The sequence below is a fragment of the Lampris incognitus genome, chromosome 2 (assembly GCF_029633865.1).
Source record: "Lampris incognitus isolate fLamInc1 chromosome 2, fLamInc1.hap2, whole genome shotgun sequence".
Classification (NCBI taxonomy): Eukaryota; Metazoa; Chordata; class Actinopteri; order Lampriformes; family Lampridae; genus Lampris; species Lampris incognitus.
This window is the reverse complement of record NC_079212.1, coordinates 36,500,754-36,513,061: the sequence shown is the minus strand read 5'-3', so window position 1 is coordinate 36,513,061 and position 12,308 is coordinate 36,500,754. Positions and strand designations below refer to the sequence as shown.

The 12,308-nt window shown below is 46.1% G+C and overlaps 1 protein-coding gene across 1 annotated transcript in view; it reads right to left on the bottom strand.

The window, feature by feature from the left end:
- ptk6b (PTK6 protein tyrosine kinase 6b) overlaps nucleotides 1-10,885 on the bottom strand; it is a 57,454-nt gene extending 46,569 nt beyond the window's left edge. Inside the window, exons 1-2 of the mRNA XM_056273591.1 lie at nucleotides 10,446-10,885; nucleotides 2,635-2,756 (exon numbers count right to left, since the gene is read on the bottom strand). Coding sequence (XP_056129566.1) covers nucleotides 2,635-2,756; nucleotides 10,446-10,885 — 562 coding nt within the window. The remainder of the gene's footprint in view (nucleotides 1-2,634; nucleotides 2,757-10,445) is intronic.
- Nucleotides 10,886-12,308: the final 1,423 nt, after the last annotated feature.

Here is a 12,308-nt window from a genome sequence, read left to right as displayed (position 1 = left end):
TATCAGTTCCACATCCAAAATAAAACCCTATTTGATCAGTTTCCTTGATTTCTACTTAAATGGCAAGATGTCCTAGCAAAGGCTAGATCGTAGTTAGATAGTGCTTCAACTGGAGTCCCCAGGGTCATGCACTGCATAGGCAAGCATATATACACTACCGTTCAAAAGTTTGGGATCACCCAAACAATTTTGTGTTTTCCATGAAAAGTCACACTTATTCACCACCATATGTTGTGAAATGAATAGAAAATAGAGTCAAGACATTGACAAGGTTAGAAATAATGATTTGTATTTGAAATAAGATTTTTTTTACATCAAACTTTGCTTTCGTCAAAGAATCCTCCATTTGCAGCAATTACAGCATTGCAGACCTTTGGCATTCTAGCTGTTAATTTGTTGAGGTAATCTGGAGAAATTGCACCCCACGCTTCCAGAAGCAGCTCCCACAAGTTGGATTGGTTGGATGGGCACTTCTTGCGTACCATACGGTCAAGCTGCTCCCACAACAGCTCAATGGGGTTCAGATCTGGTGACTGCGCTGGCCACTCCATTACCGATAGAATACCAGCTGCCTGCTTCTGCTCTAAATAGTTCTTGCACAATTTGGAGGTGTGTTTAGGGTCATTGTCCTGTTGTAGGATGAAATTGGCTCCAATCAAGCGCTGTCCACTGGGTATGGCATGGCGTTGCAAAATGGAGTGATAGCCTTCCTTATTCAGAATCCCTTTTACCCTGTACAAATCTCCCACCTTACCAGCACCAAAGCAGCCCCAGACCATCACATTACCTCCACCATGCTTAACAGATGGCGTCAGGCATTCTTCCAGCATCTTTTCATTTGTTCTGCGTCTCACAAACGTTCTTCTTTGTGATCCAAACACCTCAAACTTGGATTCATCCGTCCACAACACTTTTTTCCAGTCTTCCTCTGTCCAATGTCTGTGTTCTTTTGCCCATCTTCATCTTTTTCTTTTATTGGTCAGTCTCAGATATGGCTTTTTCTTTGCCACTCTGCCCTGAAGCCCAGAATCCCGCAGCCGCCTCTTCACTGTAGATGTTGACACTGGTGTTTTGCGGGTTCTATTTAATGAAGATGCCAGTTGGGGACCTGTGAGGCGTCTGTTTCTCAAACTAGAGACTCTAATGTACTTATCTTCTTGCTCAGTTGTGCAACGCGGCCTCCCACTTCTTTTTCTACTCTGGTTAGAGCCTGTTTGTGCTGTCCTCTGAAGGGAGTAGTACACACCGGTGTAGGAAATCTTCAATTTCTTAGCAATTTCTCGCATGGAATAGCCTTCATTTCTAAGAACAAGAATAGACTGTCGAGTTTCAGATGAAAGTTCTCTTTTTCTGGCCATTTTAAGCGTTTAATTGACCCCACAAATGTGATGCTCCAGAAACTCAATCTGCTCAAAGGAAGGTCAGTTTTGTAGCTTCTGTAACGAGCTAAACTGTTTTCGGATGTGTGAACATGATTGCACAAGGGTTTTCTAATCATCAATTAGCCTTCTGAGCCAATGAGCAAAAACATTGTACCATTAGAACACTGGAGTGATAGTTGCTTGAAATGGGCCTCTATACACCTATGTAGATATTGCACCAAAAACCAGACATTTGCAGCTAGAATAGTCATTTACCACATTAGCAATGTATAGAGTGTATTTCTTTAAAGTTAAGACTAGTTTAAAGTTATCTTCATTGAACAGTACAGTGCTTTTCCTTCAAAAATATGGACATTTCAATGTGATCCCAAACTTTTGAACGGTAGTGTATGCCCTGCCTCAGTATCCTTGAGCAAGACACCGAGTTACCTCCAAACACTGGGGCAGTATTCCGTGTTCTTTTGCTCTTTCAATGCCCTTTTGATCGAGTCATGGTAATGGTAGAACAGCAAAAATGTCACTGTTTGTGTATCCCATAATCTCTAACAGCCTGGTTCACAGCAAGGGCTGTGACAACAGCAGAATGCCAGACATCATGATGAAAAGGATAGCAGATGACGACATCTTCTGCTCCCAATATCGGCCTCAATCCAAACAAGTCCTCTTTGAAAAGCACAACAAGCGGACCTCTCAGAATCTCTGACTTGTTTTTGTTTCTATTCTGGCGGCAGGATTGGCTAATGATAAGTGAATTAATTTCCTCACTGGTGTTTTGATTTCTTGTAAGGCCAAACCTGTCAGAGCAGTATCTATGAGGAAAACATGTTTACACTTACTGTCTTCACAGGAATGACCTCCTGACTCTGCACAAAAAAAACTGCTTATCCCCCCCCCCCCCCTCATGTGGACATAATAAAGGCAACCAAATCAAGTTTGCCTCACAAGAAGTCTGCATTATGGGAGAATATGTATGGCACTCATCACACACATTCTCTATCAAGCTGACTAAAGCAAACAAAATCCAACAAGCATCTGTTGGGTTCTCTAAGTTTCCTCCTCTCCACCCTTCAAATTTCCCTCCCTCGATCTTACCTTGTACATCCAGTGCCATGTCCGGCACTACAGACCCATAGTTCTCCCTCTTCACCCCCATGATTTCCTTCTCCAAACCACAACTCTTTCACCTTCGCTCCATCTCTGAATAATCTCACCATTTCACATTCATATCCTCCCCTTCACTCCTCTCTCTTACCTGAGAGAACGTATCCGATGTTGTCTTTCTCACTGAGGCGGACCAGGAACGCTCCCTCTTTGTTGCTGGGGCCCAGCAGGTGGCTCTGGGCCTCACAGCGGTTCATCTTTCCAACAAACCATCTAGATCAACAAAGCAGACAATAAACAATATCAGCAAACAGTTGCCACGGTTTGGGGAATCTGTCCATTTCCAGTGTGCCTTCCGATAGTTTAATGTTTCACCGACAGTGAGGAGAGGTTGATGAATCCTGTTCAAGGTCTGACACAAGACACAATAGAAAAAATGTTGAGAATTTTTTTTGACGGTGAGGTTTAAAACCATTTTTGAGGGGGAAAAGGCATTAAATAAAGAAAAAAAAGAAAAGCGGGGGGGGGGGTCCTGCTTACAGCTGTCTTCTTTTGATCCCGGGGGGGGGGTTATTTTGGGATCACTGAATTTTGAACTGTATAGTAGATCAAGATAAATTGTCCAAGATTAAAAAGGCGATTTCAGAAGAGTTTTTGAGCCATTAAGAACTGCTGGGGACATGCTACAACCCCTCATCAGAACAAGTTGGGACGGTATGTTAAGTTAAAATTAAAATTGAAAACAGTGATTTTTAAATTATATTTGACCTGTATTACATCGAAAACAATACAACAGCACGTTATTTGATGTTTTGCCTCATGAATTGTATTGGTTTTTTTTTTTAAATAAAAACTTATTTCAATTTAGATTCTTGCAACGTATTTCAAAAAAAGTTGGGACTGTAAAACATTTACCACTTTGTAATGTTGCCATTCCTTTTCACACTTAAAAAGACGTTTAGGGACTGAAGGCACGAAGTGGTAACGTGTTTCAGGTGTAATGCTGTCCCATTCCTCCTGCAAACAATGTGCAGAATGTGGTTTTGCATTGTCTTGTTGAAATATGTGTGAGCGTCCCTGGGAAAGATGTTGTCTTGAAGGCAGCATATTGTAACATGCATGGATCAGTAGACACGATGGCCGCTGGCTGGCGGGTCTGACCCTGTAGTCGAGCGATTAGCGATGTCTCCTGCGGCGCGGGCGATACGGGTTCGCTTCCCGGCCGCGGCAGTTCCTGTGGTAACGTTGTCCTCCGAATTCGCTATAATATGTTTTTCCAAAATCTCTGTGTACTTTCCAGCATTAATGGTGCCATCACAGAAGTGTAAGTTACCTTTGCCAAGCGCACTGACACAACCCCATAGCATGACAGAGCCTGGCTTTTGGACTTGTTGTTGGCAACAGTCCGGATGGTCCATTTCTTCTTTGGTCCGGGGCGCACGGTGTCCATTTCTTCGAGAGAGAGAGAAAAAAAGAAAGACCCGAGGGGGCATCCAGGTAGCGTGGCGATCTATTCCGTCGCCGGTTCGAATCCCCGTGATACTTCCGGCTTGGTCGGGCGTCCCTACAGACACAATTGGCTGTGTCTGCGGGTGGGAAGCCGGATGTGGGCATGTCGTACTGCATCTAGAATTCCGATGTACCCGACTTGATTATCCGACTTTGTAGGGTGTTCATGTGCTCTTCCAAGTGGTAAGCTCGTATATCCGATAAACCCGACACCACTTGAAAGCAGCATGTGTCCTGGTCGCTGCACTAGCGTCTCCTCTGGTCGGTCGAGCACCTGTTCGGGGTGGGGGGACTGGGAGGTGATCCTCCCACGTGCTACGCCCCCCCCCCCGGCAAAACTCCTCACTGTCAGGTGAAAAGAAGCGGCTGGCGACTCCACATGTATCGGAGGAGACATGTGGTAGTCTGCAGCCCTCCTGGCTTGGCAGAGGGGGTGGAGCGGAGATCGGGACGGCTTGGAAGAGTGGCGTAACTGGCCAAGTACAATTGGGAGAAAAAGGGGGAACACCCCCCCCCCAAATGCTATTAAATACGAGTTGTTCGTTGTACCTGAAGCAGCAATGAGGTACAATGTCTTACTGAAATTTGGGCAGACGGTCACATTTACCAGCAGCTGGAGAAAATGCACAACACCACCGAAATATACGAGTTGTTTAGTGGCCGACTGAGGAAAGGGGGCTTTCACTTGTCTGTCGAACTGTGACAGCTTGACTTTGACTTTAATGATGAGGCTGTCCGGTATGCATATTAACAGTTTATTCAACAACGTAAGCACACGTACGTTGAAACTCTCATAACGACAACAATGTCTGTCTCTTCTTCTTCTAGGTTTTTACTCGGTCATACCTCACACCTCGGTCATTCTATTGACTCGGGTGGAAATGGTGAGCATCTCCACTTGCTATTCAAATTAACATTAACAAAATTCTGTTGTAGAAATCTTGTGGCTACATTACTATGCTTATTTGGGTGAAATCTGCAAAAGCCTGTTTACCTTGAGCACGAAAGTGATCACGTTTTTATATTCTCTATCATGTTTGTTAAACTATAGGCCTATCATGTTGGTTTGGCATTTCTGATGTTGCAGTGAGTAATTGTTTGCTTTAATTAGCAGGGAAAGACTGCTGATACTGAAACAAGTGTGCCTACGGATGACACACTTGACACACATCCACTGACACAGGGGCCTGTGATGCTGCTCACAGCAAAGGAAGCAGGGGACAGGAAGGGCAAGTTGGAAGAAGCCAGCTGGCCAGTCCTGGGGCTCAGTCTATATAGAAAAAGAAAGGCTAGATCTCGCCTGTTTGGCGAGCTTCAGGTTTACCTGGTTATGCAGAGGAGGCGGCTGGAGGAAATGGATGAAGTTGAGCAAAACCGCCAAGCAAAAGAGAGCGCTGCCCTGGAGAACATGTTAAGCGCTCAACAGGAGGCTGAGGAAAGGAGATTCCAAGGAATGCAAGCTCAACAACAGGCAAACAATCAGCTGTTCATCAGTGCTTTGTGTCCTGGTCAACCTCATTCCTTATCACCACCACCCTGGGTTTCTACATTTCTGCAGTTCTGCCAAGATAAACTCCCGGTGCCTGGTCCATGCCACAGACAACTGTGCCAAAACAGCCAGTGTCATCACCCATTCCACTGCCTATGATGCCTGCACCTCCACAACAGCACCTGCCCCAGCCTCCATCACCCCAGCCTATCATCCAGTAGGTCATCCAACATCTTTTGGTTCTACCAGGTGAACTGACAAAGCCATCATTTGATGGCAATGAAAATGCATTGCATGTCTCCTCCATACTGCATGATGTGAACACAGGCCAGCATTACTACAAGTTGTAGAGCGCACCAAGCAGCCACTTGCTTCCCTGTTCAAAATCAGGCTTTTTTTAGGTCTATTGTTCAAGGCACAGTGGTTAGTATACAGGCATTTATATTTAGACAAAAATGTTTTTCATGTTTTGCACCCATTTTGCCAACGTTATTGATATGAAAGCACTTTCACTAGGCTGGTGCAGTAAAGGTTGTATTGTGCAGATTTGTAGCAAGTTTGCTACCTCTGGCTAGACCTATAAACTACAATAGAATATCTTCCTAAAGTGAATTTGTTTTGTTTTGTTTTTTATCCTAAGCTCTTTGTACTATTTCAATGAAAAGAGTTTTTGTAACTTTTTTTTGACATTTCATAATATAAAAATGTTTACAAACTGAATCATATTTCACCGAAATGAGAGTTTCTTTGTGTTTTAGAAACACTATTTTTGAAGTCGTGTTAACATTGTTGAATGTTCTAACGCAAACATTTGATGAAACAGCATAACACTGCAACAAACCGCATGCCTCCAAAAAGTCATTTTACACTTTAAATGAAACTTTACACCTTGAATGAAATATGTCTATATTACTGCTTTCCAGGCCTTAGTATACCCTGAGAAAAAAAACTTACCTAAATCAAACATTCATAGTTAGAAAGAAATGGATGTTGACAAAACACAAGACCAAGGACAAGGTATTTATCTGGAGAATTTGATCCATTACAGGATCCTCACATTAGAGTCTTAAAAAATATCTGCACAGTGCATTTCTAGTTTCATTGCCCCTTACATTCTCCTGCTGATGGCCTTTTCTTAAATCCGCTTCATTCTCCTCCACCCTCACGCCACCATCTCTATCGAGGAATTGTTCATCGTGAGCGTCACAGAAGTTGTGTAGTACACAACATGCTGAGATGATTTGGCTGACCAGGGTAGTGTGGGAATCACATTCCTTTAGGACACGCCTCCAGCAGCCTTTGAGGCAGCCAAAGGCATGCTCTACGTCTACGGTCATATGGGCTTGACTAAGGCGATGGTTGAAATTGATCTGTTCTGGTGTTACTCCTCTGCCCTCATGGTAAGGTTTCGTAACCCAGGACAATAGAGGGTAGGCCCAATCACCTAAAACAACTAGTGGCACTTCAGCTCCCTCAAATGTGACAGCCATTCTTGGCAATGGTGTGTCTCTGTCACCTCGCTCAAAGTGTTGAAAGGTACCAAGAGCCTGTGCTCCATTTTGCATTAAGCTTCCGACTGGTAGATTCAAGTGGACCTGAAGAAGAGACTTGTCTTTCCGGAAAAGGTGGCAGTAACCTCACTCCGACCAGACATGGTTCTTCTATCCAGGAGGACAAAAACTTATCTTAGTAGCTGAACTAGTGCCCCTGGGAGGACAGGCTAGCCAAGCAACTTTGAGTGGCTGTTGCAGGTAGAAAAGCGCTATATAAATGCAATCCATCCATCCATCGTGCATTCTACCTGCCCATCCAACATTTATTTATTTTCACCCCCCCCAGCTGTGCTTGGCCAATTTACCCACTTTCCCAAGCTGTCCCGGTCGCTGCTCCACCCCCTCTGCTGATCCGGGGAGGGCTGCAGACTACCACATGCCTCCTCTGATACATGTGGAGTCACCAGCCGCTTCTTTTCACCTGACAGTGAGGAGTTTCGCCAGGGGAACATAGCGCGTGGGAGGATCACGCTATTTGCCCCAGTTCCCCCTCCCCCCTGAACAGGTGCCATGACCAACCAGAGGAGGCGGTAGTGCAGCATCCAGGACACACACCCACATCCGGCTTCCCACCCGCAGACACAGCCAACTGTGTCTGTAGGGATGCCTGACCAAGCCGGCGGTAACACTGGGATTTGAACTGGCAATCCCCATGTTGGTAGGCAAATAGACCACACCACCCGGATGCCCCCTGCCCATCCAACATTTATGTCCCAAAACTTCAGCTTGTTGTCCACCAAACCTTGCAAAATAACTGCATGATGTCCGTTTTTATTATAGTAATGTTCTGGAGTGTTAGGTGGAGCTTTGATATTTATATGGGTCCCATCAATTGCTCCAGCTACTTTAGGGAATCTCCATTTATCTCAAAAGCCTTGTACTATTGGCAGCACGGTGGCACAGTGGTTAGCACAGTCGTCTCACAGCAAGAAGATCCTGCCTTGTACTATTGGCAGCACGGTGGCACAGTGGTTAGCACAGTCGTCTCACAGCAAGAAGATCCTGGGTTCGAGCCCCAGGGTAGTCCAACCTTGGTGGGTCATCACGGGTTGTCCTCTGTGTGGAGTTTGTGTGTTCTCCCCGTGTCTGCGTGGGTTTCCTCCCACAGTCCAAAGACATGTAAGTTAGGTGAATCAGCCATACTAAATTGTCCCTAGGTATTAATGTGTGTGTGTGTTTGTGTGTGTGTGTGTGTGTGTGGGCCCTGTGATGGTCTGGCGGCCTGTCCAGGGTGTCTCCCCACCTGCCGCCCAATGACTGCTAGAATAGGCTCCAGCATCCCCACAAGCAGGATAAGCGGGTCAGATAATGGATGGATGGCCTTGTACTATCAACCTGAACACAGCTGCAGAAGCTTCATTATAACATTTATTGCTGCCACAACTTCTTGAGTGATATGCAGCACGTAGAAAAGCCAACACCAAACAAATGAGAGATAGATGTGTATTCAAGGTTGGTTGATAATCTCTAAACACAGATTGCAACTCAAACCTCTACAGGGACTGGTTTTCTGTATCTGCTGGTCTGACGAGTCAACCAGGGCCGGAGGATATCACACAAATACATGAAAGTGCATCCTGAAGTCCAGCAGCCAAAAATTTCAGTTTTAAGGATTTTTTTCCCAACAAGTCCTCCAACCCATACGACCACATATGTCGTTTGTCCTCTAATACAACCCACAGGAGCGTTTCCTAAATTAGCGCCCCTACTGGCGGATTTTAAAACAATTTGAGAACAACAGAATATGTAGTCAGCGCGTTTATGTGTTGTTTCGCCGTCTAGTATAGTAACTAAGATTGCTATTGGCAGTATGTTTACTTATGAATAACGTTATAAGAGCTAACTTAATGTTAGCCAAAAGTTAGACAGTCAGCTAGCGTGGACATTATAACTGCCATGTGACATTAAAGTTTGCTTTTATTAATATTTACAGGGAAAGTAACGTATTGCAGCGAATCGGGGGGGCAGTCTAGGAACCACCGCAGCCGGGACGCGAACCCGGATCTCCCGCACCACGGGCGACTACCAGTCAACTAAAGGGTCCGACCCGTTAGCCAAGGGCTAGCGAGTCTAGTTTTCTGTGGTCGTTACACTATTACGGGGGACCGCGAGGAAGTAGCTTAAAACGTAGCTGTACGTCGCAATAAGCTGCTTGTACGAACGACCTATGGGGTCGTTTTTTGGCGGAGGACATGTTAGGACGTATTTACACGTATAGTCCATTTGCTTTGCTCCGAATCAGGGACTAATGTGTTACAATGTGGCACTCGCACCCTAGTTCGGTTTGTTTTCACACAGGGCAAACGCCACGCGCAAACTGCTCCCTCATTGGTCAGAATGTTCATCACGCTCTTCTGAAAAAACAAAAACACAACAGAACACGGGAACAACGCATCGCAAGCTCACTAACTCTTCGTTGCAGTGGCGATTCTCTGGCTGGTAGGCCAGTGTTATCAGTACAGGTATCACGCTCACTTTGAAGGTGAATTTAGGCTTCGTTTCGAAAATAATGTGTTGACGCATTTTGCACGAAGACGCGCTGCTGCGAGACACTTCCGTGGGAGAAGGCACTAAATAAATAAACAAAAACCCGATTTCTTCAACATTCTTGTAAGGGAGAAAAGCAAGAGAGAGAGGGAGAAAATATGTGGGGACTTTTTTTTTATAACTGTGTGTATTTTAGTGAGCGGTATTCATACCTCCCCCAGCAGTTGGTATTTCGGAATATCTGCGCGGTGTGCGCTTCCCGTTTTGTTTAAGTAATAACAGAAAGAGAAGGGCAAAACAAGAAGTGGAGTGCATTGAGGCCAGTTCACTCGCAGTGTTAGCGCCCCAGCTTGCATCACTGCTAGGAATACACAGACACTTCTCACTGGGGTGTCTGATGAAGAGAGAGAGGACGGACAGACAGAGTGTGTGCGCGTGTGTGTGTGAGCGAGCGAGCGAGCGAGAGGGGGGGGGCTTACGAGTGCGCACGTGGAAAACAAGTTGTAGCCAATTATAAGAGAAGTTGTTGACCTCTTTGGCATCACATTCAATCAAACCGTCGATATCAAAACGGAACACGGCTAAAGACAAATCAGCCGCAACAGCCCAGGCTTGTTTATTATTTGTAGCTTATTTCTGTGGACTTTCCCCCCTCATCCAGATCGAGGGTATAAGGACTGGGGTAGTCTTACACTGCACCTTTTCTACCTACACCTGTCAGAGAATGTAATGTGAACGCAACCCCCCAAGGACCAATTTGTGATCTAGAGTTAAACAAATAAGCTTTAGACTTTTATGTCACGGCAGTCAGCTACCAAGACACCTCGAATATTTGTGGACGTGATATTTGAGAGAGACGGTGCATGGATGAACAGAGAACAGACAGTAAAAAAGAAAAAAAGGAGGAAAAAAATAGGTACTCACGGTTGCGCGTCTACAGACTCTCCCCTGGCCAGATAGTTATTCGGCACCACCCCCGTGGCCAGAACGCGGCCGTTCTTGTCGATCTTGCGCGCCGTCCACCAATCCCCGGCTCGGCCGACGACGTTGAATAGATCCCCCTCCTGAAAGGACAGCTCGTTTGGGTGGCGGGCTTCGAACGACCACAGCGCCGTGTAGATGGAGCAGCCGTCCTTGTGCGCCTGCTGCTGCGGCACCGGCGGCCTGAGCGCCTCTCTGGGTGGATGGCACCGCGTAACACCGCCGCGCTGCGCGACGTCCGAACGCTCGCCGTCTCCTCCATCTCCCCCGCGGTCTTCCCCCACTTCCCCACCGTCACCTCCGCCGCCCACCGTTTTCTTGCCGAAAAGCCTCTGCCATAGCGCTTCCAGACAGGGGCAAGCTTCACGCCGAGATTCACCCATGGAGGACCATGAATGGGTGGCACAGCAGGGCGTTTTGACACGCTCTCTCTCTGTCTCTCTGTCAGTCAACACACCGAGACAACTCCACCTGTTGCGCAGGTCCACGGAAGGAACGCGATGTTTCCAAATAGCGCACTACAACCCCACGCGTCCTGGCCGCCCGGGTTGTCTCTGACGCCTGCACACGCTCGCAGGCCCCGCGGCCACTTCCCTGTGTGTCTAAAGCGCGTCTTAATGAGACTCCGCCCGGGATTCCGACGGGCCGGGACCAAGTGCGTCATCACTAACGAACCCTTCTTTCACGAGCAGCTCCACTCACTCACACGCGCACACAGTGGGCTGAATGGCAGGTGAATGTAATCGTTGATCATATCAGATCGATAGGGGTTTGGCCGTACTGCCGGCCTTTTGAGTTTCGGGAAGCTGAATAAAAGAAAAAAAAGAAAAGAAAAAGAAAACCCAAAACCGTTGGAAGAAAACTCAAAATTAGATCACAGCTCAAGAGAAGTCCTGTAAAGCTGCAACACCGAATTACAAACCACAAAGTGTCTGGAGTTGGAGTAAATCTCAACGCCGCAGGACTGGCTTCTGTTCAGGTCAAGAGTCCAGGCACAGAACATGATACATAAAATACTTTATTGCTACCATCAGTGGTTTTCATACAACATACAGCCTAAAATGTGGTGCAAACCATTGTGTTTAATTAAATATGGCTCAAGTTTCCTGAGCTTGCTTTTCTCCTCTATAAACATCATGCATACACGGTCCAAAGGCAAATCTGTTTTCAAATTGCATTGCTTCAAATTCCAACGTTGTTCCATTTTATTTTATTTTGTTGTTTGTTGGTGCAGAACCTCTGCTACACCCCCAAAAGTCCTCTGACTAGGGATGGTTTTCCACGCAGTCCTCATTGCCTGGTATCGTCCATGTTTGTATTTTTAATATAGGATTGGTAGTTCTGTGTAGAGAGGGTATGTGGTGTAAACATAGGCACTAGTTGTGACAGGTCATCACGGTGGGCCTGTAGTGGAGCATAAATAACTTAAGGCCTACACACATAGATAATGTGGCTCATTGGTGCAGTGTGTTAAAGCACAGGTCTTCAAGCACTGGTCCAGGGCCAAAAAACGAGTTGCAAGGAAGATTAAAACCAACGACTGCAAATGTGATTGCAGAGAAATTTGCTCCCAAAACATCTGGCTCTGTTGTATGATGCAAAAGCCTTTCCAAATCCCTGCAAGCTAGCGAGTATGTCCAGTAAAATACTCTCGGCTTGAGGGTCCTCAACCAGGGGAAACACTTCTGTATTGCACATACCCTCGATTCAACGCTGTATGCCACAGTCCAAAGAGAGGTGATAGATTCAAGTCCTAGCCTGGGATTAAAGATCGTTTCAGTGTGCATGTGTGTTGGTGTGTGCACA